The 18767-nt window shown below is 39.7% G+C and overlaps 1 protein-coding gene across 1 annotated transcript in view; it reads right to left on the bottom strand.

Moving 5' to 3' along the window:
* Nucleotides 1-18767, bottom strand: part of Ctnnbl1 (catenin beta like 1) — a 161645-nt gene that overhangs the window by 116868 nt on the left and 26010 nt on the right. The window contains exons 2-3 of the mRNA XM_069988321.1: nucleotides 7799-7987; nucleotides 2612-2718 (exon numbers count right to left, since the gene is read on the bottom strand). Of these exons, the coding sequence (XP_069844422.1) occupies nucleotides 2612-2718; nucleotides 7799-7987 (296 nt within the window). The remainder of the gene's footprint in view (nucleotides 1-2611; nucleotides 2719-7798; nucleotides 7988-18767) is intronic.

Below are 18767 nucleotides of genomic sequence, written 5' to 3'. Positions count from 1 at the left end.
ACAACAGTAATCACATTAAGTTTGGACATTTTCTCAGAGAAGAGCTCTTACATGGCAGCCACGGTTGGTTTTCTTGGGACACTGAAATGAATGATGCAGAAAAGGAGTAACAGCAGGCCTGATCATTATAAGAGCTGGTTTGCAAGGCTGGCCCAACTTAGGGGGATGGAAAGGGGGTGGGGCAGAAACACTTGGCTTTTGAAACAGTCTCATAAGGTTGTTGTGCCAGCCAGGTCACTGAACAGCTGCTTTCCTTCTGGAAGTCTGGAATTTTTGTAGTTGTGATGTTAGAGAATGCCTGCTGCCTTACCAGTCTTACATAAATGGAATAGAATTGAAAACCCAGAAATGAACCTACAGACCTATAGCCATCTAATCTTCGATAAGGAAGCTAAAACAATAGAATGGAAGAAAGACAGCCTCTTCAGTAAATGGTGCTGGCAAAATTGGTTAACTACATGTAGAAAACTAAAGCTAGATCCTTATATATCACCCTGCACCAGAATCAACTCCAAATGGATCATCAAGACCTTGAACTCAAAGCAGACACTCTGAAAACATTACAGGATGGAATAGGAGAAACCTTAGGTCTCCTTGGCTCAGGCCGAAATTTTCTGAATAGAGACCCGGAAGCACAACAAATCAAAGAAAGATTGGACAAATGGGATTGCATACGGTTGCAGAGCTTCTGCAGGGCAAATGACATAGCTAGCAAGATCAATAGAAAGCCCACCGATTGGGAGAAGATCTTTACTAGCCATACAACGGACAAGGGTCTCATATCTAAAATATACTTGGAACTCAAAAAATTAAACCACCCAACAACAAATCCTCAAAGAAACAACTGCCCAATAAATAAGCGGGCGAAAGACTTAAAGAGAAGCTTCTCTGAAGAAGAAAGAAGGATGGCCAATAGACACATGAAGAAATGTTCAACATCCCTAGCCATAAAAGAAATGCAAATCAAAACAACATTGAGATATCACCTCACTCCAGTTAGAACAGCAAAAATCAAGAACTCTAACAACAACAGATGCTGGAGGGGATGTGGACAGAAAGGAACCTTACTTCATTGTTGGTGGGAATGTAAACTTGTTCAACCACTTTGGAAAGCAGTATGGAGGTTCCTCAAAAGACTTCACATAGATCTCCCCTATGATCCAGCAATCCCACTTTTGGACATTTACCCAAATGTTTACAAACAAGACCACACTAAAGCTACCAGCACAACTATGTTTATTGCAGCATTATTTACCATAGCTAAGATATGGAACCAACCCAGATGCCCCTCAGTAGATGAATGGATCAAGAAAATGTGGTATATATACACAATGGAATTCTATGCCTCCATCAGAAAGAATGACATTTCCCCATTTGTTAGGAAATGGAAAGGCTTGGAAAAAATTATATTAAGTGAAGTAAGCCAGGCCCAAAGAAGCACAGGTCCCATGGTTTCCCTTATTTGCAATATCTAGTATAGGTATGAGTCAAGCAGAAAAGGTCAGATAATGTGATGTTAGGAAAATGAACCCTTAAATATGTATTTTAATGTTTTCGTTTCTTTCATGCATATGTTTCTAACGCATTTATAAGATTATTTCTTTGTTGCTTTGTATGTCCCTCCCCCACAGTGTAACCCCCGCTTTCACTATATTTGATGTCAGTATAACATGTGGAGGAGATGGGGGCAAACAAGTCGTTTAAGGATTCAGGTGGACCTGCTGCAACAATGAGAAGTACAAAATGTCATGTCAAAACCAGCTTTACAATGTCGGTGGGGGGGGGGAGGGGGGTATAATTGGGTGGGGGGAGGGGGGAGGCTGGGAAGGGAGGTGAAGGGTAAACAAAGGAGGATGCTGCAATGCTTGGTAAGAAATGTATGCATTATCCTGCCCATGTAATTGTAGTCCCTCTGTACAGTATGTTCTCAAATAAAATAAAATAATATTAAAAAAAAAAAACCCTAGCAGTGTTGGTATATGTGGAGGGGAAGGGAAAAAACAAATTGTTAAAACGGGATACAGGAGGACCCATTGCAACAATGAGATGTACAAGTCATTATGTCGAAAAATGAACTTTACAACTTTGGGGGGGGGGGGCGGGGGTAGGGGAAGGATACGAAGGGATGGGAAGGGGAAACAAAGCAGGAGGCTACAATGCTTGATAAGAAACGTGCTCATTATCTTACCCATGTAATTGTAACCCCTCTGTACAGTATTTTCACAATAAAATATATTTTTTAAAAAAACCTAGGAGAAACACTGCACATATGTTGATATAATTTACCGCTGGAGGAAAGAGTGGGTCTATCTGACCTCTTCCAGTGGAGGGAGGGACAGGATGTCTGCACATAAATTTCTGTAGCCTGTCTGTTGTGCTTTCTTCCCTTGCTGATCCTGTTTGTGGATGCTTGTACTGCGCAATAAACCAAAGCCCTCCGCATCACAGATTCCAAGTCCTATGAATCTTTAAGGACTTCTCAAATATGGGGCATCTGAGGACTACTCCTGACCCAAGTCACAAAAGCCAAGTAAACAAAACAAGCAAAAGACATTTAGCCAACAGAGCATCATCAAAGAGAAAGATGTCAGTAAAAGGGAGCCTTACTTACTTCTCTGGATTGTCTGGAAACTTGATTCGTAGCTCTTGATTTTTATACGACCTCTTTTCAAATGTGAGGATCATTTTCTTCACAGAACTTTCATCCAGTGGTTCTTCCTGGTATAAAGAGACAAATGTAACCACTCAGTCCACCAGGATTCATATTCACTGGTACTACTTCTTTCCTGTGGCCCTTAGGTTCCACTTCATTCTGCCATTGGCCTACCTGGGCTTCAAAACACAGTACACATTTTTTCTCCACTGCTAGAATGAAGGCTAAAGGTCCCTCAGATACTTCTGTGTATCATTCTAGGTATCTCATTAAAGGCCCAGGATTTGTAACACAAGAAATTCTGTCTGAGTTGCTAAATACCCAACAAATATTTCTTGGGTATAGTATAAGGCACAGAGTAAATACTAATACTATATTTTATTGTTTAATATTTATCACATCTTCCCCCCGCCCCCCCAGGTAAGATAACACTTAGAAGTTCAAAGACCGGGACACTGGTGGCTCACTGGAGGCTCATGCCGGTAATCCTAGGTACTCAGGAGGCTGAGATCTGAGGATCACTGTTCAAAGCCAGCCTGGGCAGGAAAGTCCTTGAGATTCTTATCTCCAATTAACCACCAAAAAGCCAGAAGTACAACTGTAGCTCAAGTGAAAGAACATAGCCTTGAACTAAAAAAACTCAGTGACAGTGTCCAGGTCCTGAGTTCAAGCCCGAGGACTGGCACTGTACTTATTTTCTTTTCTTTTTCTTTTTTCCCAGTCCTGGGGCTTGAACTTAGGGTGGTGGGCACTGTCCCTGAGCTTCTTTTGCACAAGGCTAGCACTCTACCACTTGAGCCACTTCTCGGTTTTTTTGTTGATGTGGTACTAAGGAATCAACCCAGGGCTTCATACGTGCTAGGCAAGTCTTCTACCACTAAGCCACATTCCCAGCCCAGGATGAGCATTTTAAAAAAAGAAAAATCCTAAGGTGACATTAAGAATTAGGAATTACCAGGAGCCAATGGCTCATGCCTGTAATTCTAGCCAGTCAGGAGGCCGAGATATGAGGATTGTGGTTCAAAGCCAGCCTGTGCAGGAAAGTCCATGAGACTCTTATCTCCAATTAACTAACCAACCAAATAAACAAAAACGCTGGAAGTGGAGCTGTGGCTCAAGCAGTAGAATGTTAGCTTTGAGCAAAAAAACTTAGGGACAACATCAAAGCCCTGAATTCAAGCACCAGGACTGGCACAAAAAAGGAAAAGGAGGAAGAAGGGAAGGAGGGAGAAGGGGAGGGAGTAGGACAAGGAGGGAGAAGAGGAAGAGGGGGAAGAAAGGAGAAAGAATGATGATGATGATGATGATGATGATGATGATGATGATGATGATGATGATGATGATGATTTGGTAGCCTTGAGTTCGGCATGGTGGAGCATACCTATCATCCCAGTACTCAGAAGGCTGTGGCAGGAAAATCATGAGTTTGTAGCGCAAGAACCATGAGTTCAAAAACAACTAAGACTACATATTGACACTTTTAAAAAACAGTTAAGCTGGGCACTGGCGACTCACGCCTGTAACCCTAGCTACTCAGGAGGCTGAGATCTGAGGATCCCACTCTGAAGCCAGCCTGGGGAGAAAGGTCCATGAGACTCTTTATTTCCAATAAACTACTTAGAAAAGGCCGGCAGTGGTGCTGTGGCTCAAGTGGTGGAGTGCTAACCTTGAACACAAAGATATTCAGGGCCAACTTCTGAGTTCAATCCCCAGGACAAGCAAAAAGAAAAAATAAAGTTAACCTTATCCTATATGTAGAGCACATAGCATTCTCTTGCTTCACACACCATGATAATTATCTACAAAGTAAATAAGATTCGTATTTAAAGCTGACTCACTCCCCCCACCAAAAAATAATCTACTAAAATTTCACAAGTATTTTATCTTCAGTTTACTTTTCAGTTTGAATTAATGTGCTACAATGTACTCTGCCTCTGTAGTACTCCCCCATCTCCCAGCCTCATAGCTTTGTAGTCATTGACTATAACTCACACCTAAAAGCAATAAAGAAACTGTTATTGGGAGAACCTGAAGTAGATCCTTTTGGAAGGCACTGAATCACCCCATAATTTTGTAAGTACTCAGAAAACGTTAGCTATTATTTTATTAATATATCTCAACGTTCATATATTGGGTTTTAAGTAGGAAATACCTATACATTAATCTGTGGCATAACTCACTTCATAGATTCCATCAGTGACTCCTGGGCTCCATGCTTCCCCAGGGTCTACAGTTTCCTGACCAGTAGAAATGGAAGTTACTATTTTAGCTAGGTCATCATTCAGAGCCTAGCTTCATCAAACCTTCACCAACTGAGACCCATTCTTGAGTCTTCATTATATGTCCTTACTAAATTCATCCATTTGAGACTTAGAATACAATTCCAAATCCTTCACATGAAGTACAGAGTAAAGGACTGGTAGGATCTGACCCATATCTCTCTAGCCCCGAGGTGGGGGCAAATCAGCGCCTGTTGCTAGCCCACATGTACCAGTTCACTACTGATTCTCTAGTACCTGGCACACAGCAGGTACCCAGTTAATCTTCTGAAGGCAAGAACAGAGAGGAGGAGGAGGACTGGAATGAAAGTATTTCCTGTATCCTTCAAGGTCACAGAGATGATCTAAAGAAATTATGTACATGAAATTGTTTAGTAAATTATATCAGTTTATGCCCATTACTGTGAATAGCAACAGGCATGATATATCTAATATACCCCTAGGGTTTAACTACAAAAATCAAGATTTCAAGGAAAGGGTTAAAACACTTTCAAGCTACCTTGGAAGTAATTATTGATTCTTTCCCTTGCCTAACATCTTGCCCACCCTATAAAAAGCAGTATTAATGTTAATGCAGCTCTCGTGGGATTTCCAAAGTCCCAACCTCTCCGGGGTTTTGCCTTCTCTCCTGTAATTCTCTCCAACACTGGGGGAAAGCTGAATTATCGGTCTTAGTCATCGGCCACAGCAGTACCTCCAATAGCTCAACGTCAGAAACCAGAGGGAGGTTTCAGAAAGATGAATGCTAGTGATGTAGCACAAAAAGGACAATAATATTTTACAAGTTCACGTGACTTCACAGGGGCAAGCATCACTTGTTTTTCATCAAATGGGACTTCAGTGGCAGTGAGAAAATAACTCCTGGACTTAGAGCCTTCCATGTGTCATTTTTACAAAGTGATCTCTTTGTCCCTGTCCCTCAACAGAAGGGCTGGCTCCACCATTACATTTCTGTCTCTCGGGCTAGAAACCACTTACTTGTGACAGCTACTGGCCTAATCCTCCAGGACCAGCCTTGTCCTGCACAGGACTAATACCTGCCAATTAACTGCTGCTGTTGCTGCTGCTGTAGGATGAATAGTCTGGGCAGGATCTGGTGGGAAAGAGGGAGTTGAGGAGTAAAGGGGATGTGCTGTTTGTGTAAGTCCTTGCCAGGCTACTGCTTCAGAAGGAAATAAAAAATCCAGGGCTCCTACCTCAGACTTCCCAAATGTCATCATCTTTTGGGGGACAGAGCTCCACATTAGTACTAGTCCAAACACTAATAAAGAGAGAGGTATGGTCATAATGCATCAAAGACCCTTTTGGAATAAGAATCAGTTTTTTTTTCTTCTTAGAGTCATATTCCAGCCTCATTTTTTAAACCCAAACTTAGCAACATGTCTTTGAGAGAACTAGAAAATAGCTGGCTCTTAGAAATCTATTTCCATAATTCATATTGAACAAAATGCCAGAATGAAGTAACATACAAGTTAACACTTAAGGACTTAAAAGGCATAAAGTTAAAGTGATTTTGTTTTTAATCACTGATATTTTAACTCTACGTTTCTCAGCTTAATTCATTTATTCGTTCAATAGATATTAAGAGCCTACCAACAGCAAGTCATTGCTCTGAGTGCCAGAAACATAGCTGTGAACAAAACAGTCAATCCCTGTTTTCATGAGAGGCTGAGGGGAGAAAAGCAAATGAGTGAAACCAACAAATAAGAATTTCAAATCATGATATATGCTGTGAAGACAATACACAGAATATGGTGACAGAAGCATAGGGAAATGACTTGTCAGGCTACCCTAGAGACCAGACAGAGTTCTCCGAGAGGGAAGCACCTAACCTGACATCTGAATGGGAAGAAACCAGCCATGTAAATATTCTAAGACAGAGGCCAGAACTGAAAAGGTCCAGGGGCAGGAGTGAGTGCAAAGGCCCAAGGCACCTTGAACAGCAAACAGAAAGGCCCTGGGGCATCTCCTTTCTTATTTTTATTTTTTATTTTTTTGTTGGTCGTGGGCTTGAACTCTGGACCTGGGTGCTGTCCCGGAGCTCTTTAGCTTAAGGCGAGTACTCTACCACTTGAGCCCCAGAGCCACTTCCAGTTTTCTAGTGGTTAACTGGAGATAAGAGTGTCATGGACATTCTTGACTGGGCTGGCTTTCAACAGTGATCCTCAGATCTCAGCCTCCTGAGTAGCTAGGATTACAGGTGAGAGCCACCAATACCCAGCATGGGGCATCTCCTTTCTAAATATGCTTTTTTAAAAAAATTTGAAGATAGGATCTTGCTGTGTTGTCCAGGGTAGACTCAAACCATCCCTCTCCCCATTTCAGCCTCCTGAGTGCTGACTGTAGGTGTGTACCACCACACTTGGCTCTAAACTGCATTCATTCAGTCATAATCTCACAGCACCCCTTGCATTTCATTACCTCTACTGTTTGCCAATGTCATTTCCTCTGCTGAGAAGCCCTTCTAGCACTTGTCTGGTTGACAGAATTCAACATCCTTCAAAGGCTATCGACTACATTTGAAAAACTTAAGTATCTACAACATGTGCTAAGAACCATTAGTCTAGAAAGCTTCTCTGACCCAGTCTAGTCAACACCAATTCCCTTCCTCTTCATTCCCTCAGGGCCTTGATTTGCACATAAACCTGGAATAATTTTTCTAAATTCTGTCGTTGGTATTCTTCACACATTGCAAATGTTTTCCAAACCACATTATTCACTTCACCTTCACAGCAATACTGTAGGAAGTCCCAGCCCCATTTTACAGACCAAGCCAGGAAGCTCAGAATACTATGTATTTGACCCAGAGTTTATTTATGTACAGCACATCAGGGCTAGCCACTCCCTTGCAGCCCAGCCACATTACCTCCTCTTCCTCTTCCTCCCCTTCCCTGTCCATAATCTGGAGGAGCCTTTTTTTGTCATCATCTGCTTCTTCAACCACAGTGGCTTCCTCTTCCCGATAGCGACCTCGTTCCCGAGGGCCAGCTTGTTTCCGACGTGTTTTCATCTCTTCCTCTTCATCATCCCGGGGCCGTTTTGTGCCCCTGTTGGGCTGAGAAAGACAAAAGAAACACAAGATATTAGGGCTGGAAAAGAAATAGATAGACAAAGAGCAAACATTCCCAAAGTTCCTAAGAATTCCCTGACAATAAAGTATCATGGCATACAGTCTTCTCCATAGAACTTAGGAAAGCTTTATGTAGTCATTTTTCAAACCCTTAATGATTCTTCATAAATGTACCAGACACAGTGACTTTTTAACAGAATATTTTTTATATACAGTTGTACTGCTTCATAAAAGTTCCTATATACATAGAAATCACCAGGAAAAAGCTTTTCTGGAATGGAGATGTGGGGTTAGGTTGACTTATCAAGATATGAACCCCAACATTCATCATTTAGCACAGTTTTAATGCAAAGCCTGTTACTCAGAAATAGTTCAAAGAGGGAATATCACATATATAACTTCTGAAGCTCTATTGAACTTCAAATTCTATTTTACAGAAGAATAGGCTAGAGGCTAGATAAAGGACCCAAAGAGACACTTCACATTCACTTTAGTTATTCACAATAACTAAGAGAAGCACTGGGTGTCCATTGATGAAGAGACAAAGAAAATGTGGTATATATACACAGTGGAGTACTATTCAGCTGTAAGGAAGAGGAAAATTCTGTAATTTGCAACAACACAGATCAACCTGGAAGCCATTATACTAAGACAAACAAGCCAGGCACAGAAAGACAAATCATACGATACTATCTGGAATAGAGATCAGTTACCAAAGACTGGATGAAAAGGGAAGATATTGATAGAAGGAGGAATTACTTTTAGTGGTCTGTTATACAAAATAGTAAATATAATAATACACTGCACATTTTTTTTGTTGTTGTTGGTCATGGAGCTTGAACTCTGGACCTGGGTGCTGTCCCTGAGCTCTTTAGCTCAAGGCTAGCACTCTACCACTTGAGCAATAGTGCTACTTTCAGTTTTCTGGTGGTTTATTGGAGATAAGAGTCTCACAGACTTTACTGCTCTGGCTGGCTTTGAACTGTGATCCTCAGATCTCAGCCTCCAGAGTAGCTAGGATTACAGGGATAAGCCACCAGCACCCGGCTATAATGCACATTTTTAAATTGTAAAAAAATTAAGATTTACAATGTTTTCAAATCACAAAAAATAAAGATTTAAAATGTTTTCACCACCAAATTAAAGTACAGTAATTTTTAATTAGTCTGATTTAATCATTCTACATTGTAAATATATAGCAAAACATCACGTTATACCTCATATGGATATTATTAATCAATTAAAATATTTTTAAATAAAAATGTTTTAATGTTAAAGGCCTGTAAGGCAGAGTGCTACTCAGGTTCACAAACTATCTGCATCTGGAAGTCAGAGCTGGCACTTCTTGGCTGGGATCTTAGGCTCATTCTACCACACATGACCTCATTTTGCCTTGTACAACACAATCCATGGAGGAGTTCTCATTGCTGCTTCCCATGAAATCAGAATTAAACAGCGCACTAGTGAGTGGGCTTCAGAGTTGAGGAGAAATGCAGCAGACATCAAAGGGCTCAATGTCACCACTTGGCTCTGCTTGCTGCTGATGTGACTTCAGGCATACTGTCCACCTCTATATGCCTTGGTTTCCTTAACTGTAAATGGGGATTATATTGAAAAGGCTACTTATAAAGAGACCTTTAAACTATAATAATACTGAACAAATATATAATTATCTCTATCAGGCAATCCACATGATCCTGAATTCCCAACAAAATGTTTGTGTAAAGCTCCTCAATGAGCTTGTCTTTTGTCAGATATGACAACTGTACCCACCAGCAATTTGTTGGTGTGATATGGTATCTTACCACCAAACCTAAGAAAAAATGCCACATTCACTGCCAGCCTACTAACTTATATAGTAATAACAGACACATTTCTATTATGCATCTCACACATCTCTCCTGTGACTGTCACTGAACGGCACAGTGCCAGGGGCAGAAAGTCATTCCACACATTCATGTATCCTGCTGGTGCTACATGCCAGGTGCTTCAGTAAGTCTGAGCATATGACATAGCTTAGGAAACTCTTATTAGGTAGTTTCATTTGTGGAGTACCACCTGCTATTTTTCACTCTCCCCTGAGTCTTCCTGGGATAGATTAGAATCTCACATGAACATGCCCTATTTCCTTAAGTATAAACATCTACTATGATTACTGTTCTACCCTAAAAGAGAGAGAGAAAGAGAAAGAGAGAGGAAGAAGAAAAGAGAAATCAACATGGCAGTGACTAGAGACTACTAAAGGAGGCGGTGGTCTTAATGTGAAAAGGGGAGGTGAAGGTAGCTTCATCCTAGAACTAGTAATCTGTAGCTCCCCAGCAGGTAAAGAACGTCAGTCCCCTGGGAACACAAATTCTTTCAGGCTCATAAAACAAGCCCTGCTGTGATTCTGATGAGCAAGAGCCTGCTGCTGTAGCCAAGTCAAGACACAAGCTCCAAAAGTCTCCATGGAGAGATTTCTGGATTGTTTATCTCCAGGGACAGAAAGAAAAGACAGTGGACCACAATTAAAAGGAGGTACCTAATAGTGGAAAAAATGCAAAATAGACAAAACACAGTATCTTTTCAGAACCCATTTTCTGATCTACTTCTTTAAAACAAACATTGTGGAGGTCAGGGAGGAATTTCATTTTTACCACTAATGATTTCCATCTGCAGAACTTTCATCTCCACCATATCTCTGGGGAGCAGTAGTTAACAGCTCTGTTTTATAAGCAAGGAGAAAGGATGCCTGAGATCTTTTAATAAACTCCTGCAAAGACAACCTGATCCCTTCTTCAAGCTGAATGTGACCTCTGCCAAGTTTGCAGGTCCACTATCACTGTAGGGCCCTAACTGACACAGACTGGAGGGACTTACATATTCCCACACGTATAAGACCTTGGTTCAGTTAAAAGAATATCACTAACCCAACACATAATTTATTAAAGAATTCAGATGATTTACCTAGCATGCACAAGGCTTTGAGTCTGACTGCGAGCCCTACACTGCAAAAGGCAGAAAAGACGAGGGATGGTGGGAATAAGAGAAGAAAGCAGGGAAGGAACTTGTGAAGGAACCTGGAAGGGAGAGAGGAAAAGAAAGGGATGAACCTGAGCACAGAGCATATATAAAACAAATCCCACCTTGCTCTTGGAGCTTAATAGCCTATGAAAAAAGATGCTGTCAAAATAGTATGCAAGTTACAGGTGCAATTTGTGTTTTTAGAAGCTACATTTAAAACAACAAAAAGAAACAGGTAAATTTAATAATATATTTAATCCAATATATCTAAAATATTATGTCAATGTGTAGTCGATATAAAAAATGCTAATTTACCTTTTTTCACACTAAGTCTTTGGCACCATGTACTTAAAATGATAGTCTATCTTCATGAGCCAAGTCTGTTTATGTACTTAACAGCCGTCACTGGCTAGTGGTTACCAGACTAAACAGCACAAGTCTAGAGGCCTTCCTGCTCCCTGATAAAGCCAAACTAGAGCCATCTTTCTACCAACCATGAATGAAACAGACTCTTAGAAACAGAAATCCTGACTGTGCAAGGTTCACATCAAAAATCATGAAACTAAGTTCACACCCACACCCAGAAAAAATGTTGATTATGTTTCTTCAATATCCACCACTGTGCGAACAATTGGTTCTATATAACAAAACCAGAAGCTTGGTGCTGTCAAACTGAATTAACTCCTGGGAGCCAAAAGGCTTTGGACCCAGACTGAGTATATAGCACTCACAGCCAGTCAGAGGTCAGCAGCTCAGGCCCTGCTCTCCTTTAGTCACTTCCAACCAACTGCAAGAAGCTTAAGCCATTCTTAGCACTCACCTTTGGAGATTAATTCCCTTTGGTGTCTGAAAGGCATATGAAATCCCTCAAGATAAAGGAATAACAAAAGCAACGTTCTTAATAAAGTCTTTTCTTGGCTTCTACTAACCACAAGACTAAAAAAAATTAACTGTTAACTTTGGATATACCAGGGATTTTATAACCTCCATTCCCTGACTTACTCCCCAAATGGTGAGTGGTATTTGTCACCATCCAACCACATGAGAAACAGGAAGGACTCCAACTTACTCAAAGCTTACAGGAGACTCTCAAGATAATGTATAGGAAGGAAGCCTTAACTTCTTAATAATCCTGCTGTGTATGTGTAACTTGGAGACAGAAATCCTCCTGGAAACAGAAATGTAGACATTCCCCCTAGAAATAGAAATGAAGATATCGCCACAAAAGCTTTGAAAGAGTTAAAAAATTAAATAAGCAATCTGTCTAGAATACTCCCTGTGTACCCAGATAATATCCAACCTAAGCTTTAGGTTTCATTTTTCTACTCTCTCGCTATTTTTTTTTTAATTAAAAAGCAGCGAGAAGCTTCAGCTCTAATGAGGGGCTGTGGGAGCATGCAGTTATATTGGGCTTAAAGTAATGTACCATAGGAAGAGGCTACATCACCAGAACGAATCCTAAATTAAAACTCCACCATGAAACCAACTCCATTTCCTCTGAGCATGCAATCTATATTATCACATTTATGGTCTATCTCAACCTCAATTAGACTGAGAAGAGGGGGAGGGGCAAGAAAGGGAACTTCTATGATAACTAATAATGGTATCATTAAGATAAATTATAAAAACATAGTGCAATTATTAATGTGAAGAGCACATTTGTACTAGGATAAAACCATGTAAATGTGTGTATGTCTAAATATAGCTCAACAACCCAAATTACCTGACTAAGAAGAATACATAAAAGATGCTTTCACCCTAATAGAAGAAACAATGTTCAATTCTATTACAAAGAACTTCAATGGAAACCTTCTGTAATATTGTAATAAACTAGGAATTCTTCACTTGGCACTAAAGAACTCTGATATCCTCAGAAAAAGAACATCCCGGTCAAGTAAGGTGTGCTGCTGCTTAATATCAAACAATAGGATATTAATCTTCTATCAAAAGAACTCTGAGCCCAGTATATTTAAGCAACTTATCCACAGTGAGCAAGAATAAAAGACTTCAGACCAGCACCAATAGCTTATACCTGTAATCTTACTACTCCTGAGGCAAAGATCCAGACAATCACAGCTATGAGGCCATAAAACTCTAATAAAATAACCAACAAAAAGCCAACAAAACTAACCAACAAAAGCTAGGCTGAAGGTGTGGCTCAAGCGGTAAAATGCCAGTCAAGCAAGCTGAACAAATTGTGAGTACCCAAGTACAAAATTCCAGTATCACAACAACGACAAAGAATTTAAGTCTTCAAATTCCCAAAGCAGTCCTTTGCCTTCTCTATACTAACTCAAGAAAGCTTGGAGAGAACATGAGAGAATGTTGAAGAAATCATTAGTAAGCAAAGCTATTACTAAAATGCCAAGATCACAGAACAGTCCCTGTATTAGACAAGAGTCATCCACAGAAAACTTCTCATTCATGCGGTTGCTACAACCAGTGATTTCTAACTTGTGAGCAGTGGTCATACCTTGAATATAATTTTTCGGAAGTCACATTTTCCTAAATTCAAATCCTGGCCTCTCTACTTAACATGCTTGAGTTTTCTGCCTATAAATGGGGAGCAACACCTCTTTACATACAGACAGAAAGACACACATATACATGGATATATACATAGACATATATGTGTGTGTATATATAGATAGATAGATAACATAAAGAAAGATGTTTCTAGAGTACGAAGCAGAGGTTAACCTATAGAAAACTACACACAGAACTCTCTTTGTTAACTTTGATTCAAAACTGATTAAGGTTTGAAGTTGGAAAGGGTTCCATTAATGGTTAGGTTTTAAAATGTAGATCCCTTTCTACTGTCAAAAGATTGACCTACACTGCCTATTCCATTTGTGCTTTTTGGTAGCAAACAACTGAGAAAAGACAAGAAGACAAGAAACACATTAGGATATTTGGTATCATTTTTCATTTGATTTATTTTTGAAATCCATACTTATAAGAATGATTATGTATTAATTCTACAGAAAATGCTTGTGTACACCTGATTCACAACCTCCTACCACAGTTCTTCCCACTAAAAATCAAACCAGCCTTAAAGCCTCCTTGGTCTAATCCAACCATCTATCTGAAGTCTGAATCTCCTTTTAAAACATCTCTGATGAACTCTAGATAACAGAAACACCAGGATTAAGAAGAAGAAAAAAATCTCTGGGCAGGCATAGACTGGACTTTCCTAACACCACTGACCAAATACTCTCCTCCTCAATCTGTATTCCTTCTATCTTGAGATCATTTGTTAGAGAATTCGGTAAATAGAGGAGAAAACTTTCCATTGACAATTTTCTTCCCTGGTACCTAATCTTTCTCTTTAAAGAATAGGTCTAACCTACCACATTTGAAAAAAAGAAAAAAAATGGAACATTTCAAAACAGTAATCTTATTTAATTTTCCCATTCTGGTTGACTTTTCTTTTTCAGAATAAACAGTTTCAGTGGGGAAACTGGAGGCAAGGGAGCACAACACAGGGGAGAAAAGGAAGAATATAATAATTTTGTCCTGCCATCAATTTGGGATTTTTCAATTTTAAAACTTTCTAATATTCCTTGAGATAATTAGACATTTAGAATGTCACAACCCAAGCTTGTAGATGGATTGGTCTAACCAATCTGAAATGTTCAGAAATCAGCTGCTGATTACCTTTTGTCAGAATAAAAGGGAGTTTTCAAACATTCGTTCTTACCAGATGGTTGTGAGTGGCTTGACCCAGAAGTTACAGATGAGCTGCAATAATGAGTTTTTCCCTGCCTTTACTGGCTGCACATTCACTGGTGACATTTTATAACTAGGACTTCTGGCTCAATCAATATTTGCAGGCATGAAACCTGCCAAAGTTAACATCAGGACTCCCTTGCAAATTTGCTTAAGGCACAACTGAAAAAGCTCAGTCTCTAATGCTGCCACTACCATCAGCCAAAATTCGTAATTAGAGATCAAAGTAATCAGAGAGAAAATTCCACACATCAATGAGTCTCTGTGATGACTAAACAAAATACATCACAAAGGGTTCTATATAAATTATAATGTGCTATATATCAATGTAAGAAATTATCATGACCATATTTTTAGGAAATATCTGAATGAAAATTCCAGATATCCATATATAATTATATATTACATTTTTGCCAATCTACAAGACTCAAAGCTTAAAAAAGAAAATCAAAGCTAGGCAATGGCTTTGATTCAAGTTCACACTTGTAATTCTAGCTACTCAAGATGCTGAGATACAGAGGATTCTGAGTCAAAGCTAGCCCAAGCAGAAAATCCATGAGGCTCTACCAGCAAAAAACTAGGTTGGAGGCATGGTTCAAGTGATAGAGCTCCCTCCAGTGGAACAACAAGCCAAATAGGCTGAAGGCTCTGAGTTCAAACCCCAATACCACCACCACCAACAACAACAAAAGGAACATAAAGAAAGAAAACCAATAAATTATGACTATTTAACACAAAGTTAAATCAGTTATTAAAAAGTCCTTATCAGGCACCAATGTCTGACTCCTAGCTACTCAGGAGGCTGAGATCTGAGGATCTCAATTCAAAGCCAGCCCAGGCAGGAAAGTTCATGAGTCTCTTATCTCCAATTAACCACCAAAAAGAGCCAAAAGCGGAGCTGTGGCTAAGGTGGTGGAGCGCTAGCCTTGAGCTCAGAGGCAGTGCCCAGGCCCTAAGTTCAAGTGCCAGGACTGACACACACACACAAAAAAAAGTCCTAAAGCAAAGTATTATTCCCAATTAAAAGTAATTATCCATTATAATTAAGAATTATCCACTACTGGATAATGTGGTTTTTATCAATGTCTGCAAAGAAGGGAAATATAGAGATATAACTCTTGATATATAGATACACATACACAATCAAAATCACCAGCATTCTCCCTTATGATCTATAATCTGGTTCGCTGACAAATAAAATATATGTGATTTATGACATTAATCACTAGTCATGAAGACTCTACTTAATCAATATTCCCTCCCTCTTAAAGTTCTTATTCTTTGTTAAAATCCGAATATATATATATTCGTCCTACCTCCAAAGGCTGTGTAATTTCTTTTTTAGAAGTACAAACTATACTTTAATGCCTATGATTTACTTTGACATCTTCTCTGATTAATTCTGCAGCTACATCAGAAAGCTGAATGCTGATCTGATTTCTTTATTTATCAAAGGTAACACAGGCAGATACTTGTATAACCACTGGAAGGTAAGTCATCTCCATTTTGCAGGCTTATTTGAATACATTCTGTCAGCTACCCCAGTACCATCACTCATTCATTCTAGAAGTATTTACTGAGCTAACAGAATCTCACCATCACTCTCTGAAGTGCTGGAGGGAAAACCTGACATCAGTCCAACAATGATAACAAGATAGCACTGATATTAAACATGTAACATGGTATAATGTTAGCATACCAATAACCAGGTTCTAGTGACTCACTAAAGAGTTACATGACCTGGGCTAAGTCATATGGTATCTCAGTGCTACCCTGTAAAAATGCTCTGCAATCTTAGAGGATTGTCTTACTAGCAGCAGTAAGATCAAATAAAAGAATATGAAGACTATGAGCAGATGATCACAAAACAGGAAGTACTGAGTATCCACCAACATATAAAAAGTGGCCCAATTTTATTAAAGACCAGAGAGATGTACCTTAAAACCATTATATGTCATTAGATTGACAAAAATGAAAAGATAAAATCTGGTAATAATAAGTGGTGATGAGGATATAGAGAAACAGGAACTATTGAAGCATATAAATGAGTATGAGGTAACAGGTGAACCCTAGTTACATTGAGATGGGTTTGAACTCAGGACCTTGTACTTGCTAGTCAGTTGCTCTACATTTGAATCATTTTCTGTCAACCTCTTTAAGAGTTGTTGTTGTTTTGTCATTATTGGTTTTGTTGTTGTTGTTGTTGTTGTTTGGTATGTTGTGGGGCTTGAACTCGGGGTCTGGGTGCTGTCCCTGAGCTTATTTGATCAAGGTTAGCACTCTATTACCCTTCACTTCTGGTTTTCTGCGGGTTAACTGGAAATAAGAATTTCACAAATTTTTTACTGCCCAGGCGGTTTTAAGCTGTAATGCTCAAATCTCAGCCTCCTGAGTAGCTAGGATTGCAGGCATGAGCCACCAGCACCAAGTAGGTTGGTTATTTTTTGAGACTGGAGTTCATTTTATGCTCAGACCAGCCTGGACTGTGATCTTCCTATCTGTGACCCCCTGTAGCTGGGATGTCTCAGACACAAACCACAAGGCCCAGCCATTGGTCAAGATGGAGTCTCACTTCTTTTTTTGTTTGTTTTTGCCTAGGTTGATCATAACCTGAATCACTCACTCAGCTCCCAAATAGGTAAGATTACAGGCCTGGGCCAGTACACATACAACTTGAATATGTATATATTCTATGACTAAATAAGTACTTTATTCCTAGAGGTGTGTGTATGTATGTGTGCCTGTGATTATACACCGAAAAATTTTTCACATACATACACAAAGAGATAAAGAATATTCACTGGGGCTGGGAAGGTAGCTCAGTCATAGAGCACTTGCCTTGCATGCTTGAGGCCCGGGGTTCGATTCCTCAGCACCACATAAGCAAAAAGAAAAAAGCCGGAAGTGGTGCTGTGGCTCAAGTGGTAGAGTGCTAGCCTTGAGCTGAAGAGCTGAGGGACAGCGCCCAAGCCCAGAGTTCAGGCCCCATGTTCACTGGAGCATTTTGGTAGTATGAAAAAAAGTTCAATGACCAACGTATCATGTATAAGTAAAAATGCATAGAAATAAACAGATTTACAATAGAGACTATTGGGGGGGGAGCAGAGATGCACAATGAAATGGAAGACTTAGTACTTGTATGTTTTTTTAATATATTTTTATTGTGAAAAGTTATTGTGAAAATACTGTACAGAGGGGTTGCAATTACATGGGTAAGATAATGAGCACATTTCTTATCAAGCATTGTAGCCTCCTGCTTTGTTTCCCCTTCCCATCCCTTTGTATCCTCCCCCCCACCCGTCCCCCCCCACCACCAAAGTTGTAAAGTTCGTTTTCAACATAAGGACTTGTACATCTCATTGTTGCAATGGGTCCTCCTGTATCCCTGTTTTAACAATTTGTTTTTTCCCTTCCCCTCCACATATACCAACATCATATATAATGAAAGCAGGGGTTGTACCATGGGGGAGGGACATACAAGGCAACAAAGACATAATCTTATAAATATGTTAGAAACAATCACATGAAAGATCTCTCTTTCCCTCTCTCTCTCTCTCTCTCTCTCTCTCTCTGAACAATTCAGCTTAAGGCTCATGCTCTACCATTTGAGCCATCGCGCCACTTCCAGTTTTCTGGTGCTTTTTTTTTTTTTAATTGTGATTAAGTAATTACATAATTTCCCAAATTTCACAGTATTGTGGAATAATGATGCTCATTTAAAGTCACAAGCTCATTCTAACTTTCCTGGAGCAAATTGTCTATCACGGTTTATAACATATAATGGTGTACACATATACACCATACAGGTGATCAGCAGCATGGGGATATTTAGTAGTGGTTCGACCAGATGAGTGGAAGTTCTTTGTTTCTTAAGTCCTGTTAATTTTGTCGTATCACCTAACATTTTGGATTTAACATCCACTTATCAGGGAGACCATGTACCGTTTGTCTCTTTGCTCTTGGCTTACCTCGCTCAACATTATTTCTTCTAGCTCCATCCATTTCCCTGCAAATGCCATTATTTTGTCATTTC

The sequence above is a fragment of the Dipodomys merriami genome, unplaced genomic scaffold, assembly GCF_024711535.1.
Source record: "Dipodomys merriami isolate MVZ:Mamm:240054 unplaced genomic scaffold, mDipMer1.0.p SCAF_354, whole genome shotgun sequence".
NCBI classification, from domain to species: domain Eukaryota; kingdom Metazoa; phylum Chordata; class Mammalia; order Rodentia; family Heteromyidae; genus Dipodomys; species Dipodomys merriami.
The sequence above is the reverse complement of the archived record's forward strand: the minus strand, read 5'-3'. Positions and strand labels throughout refer to the sequence as shown.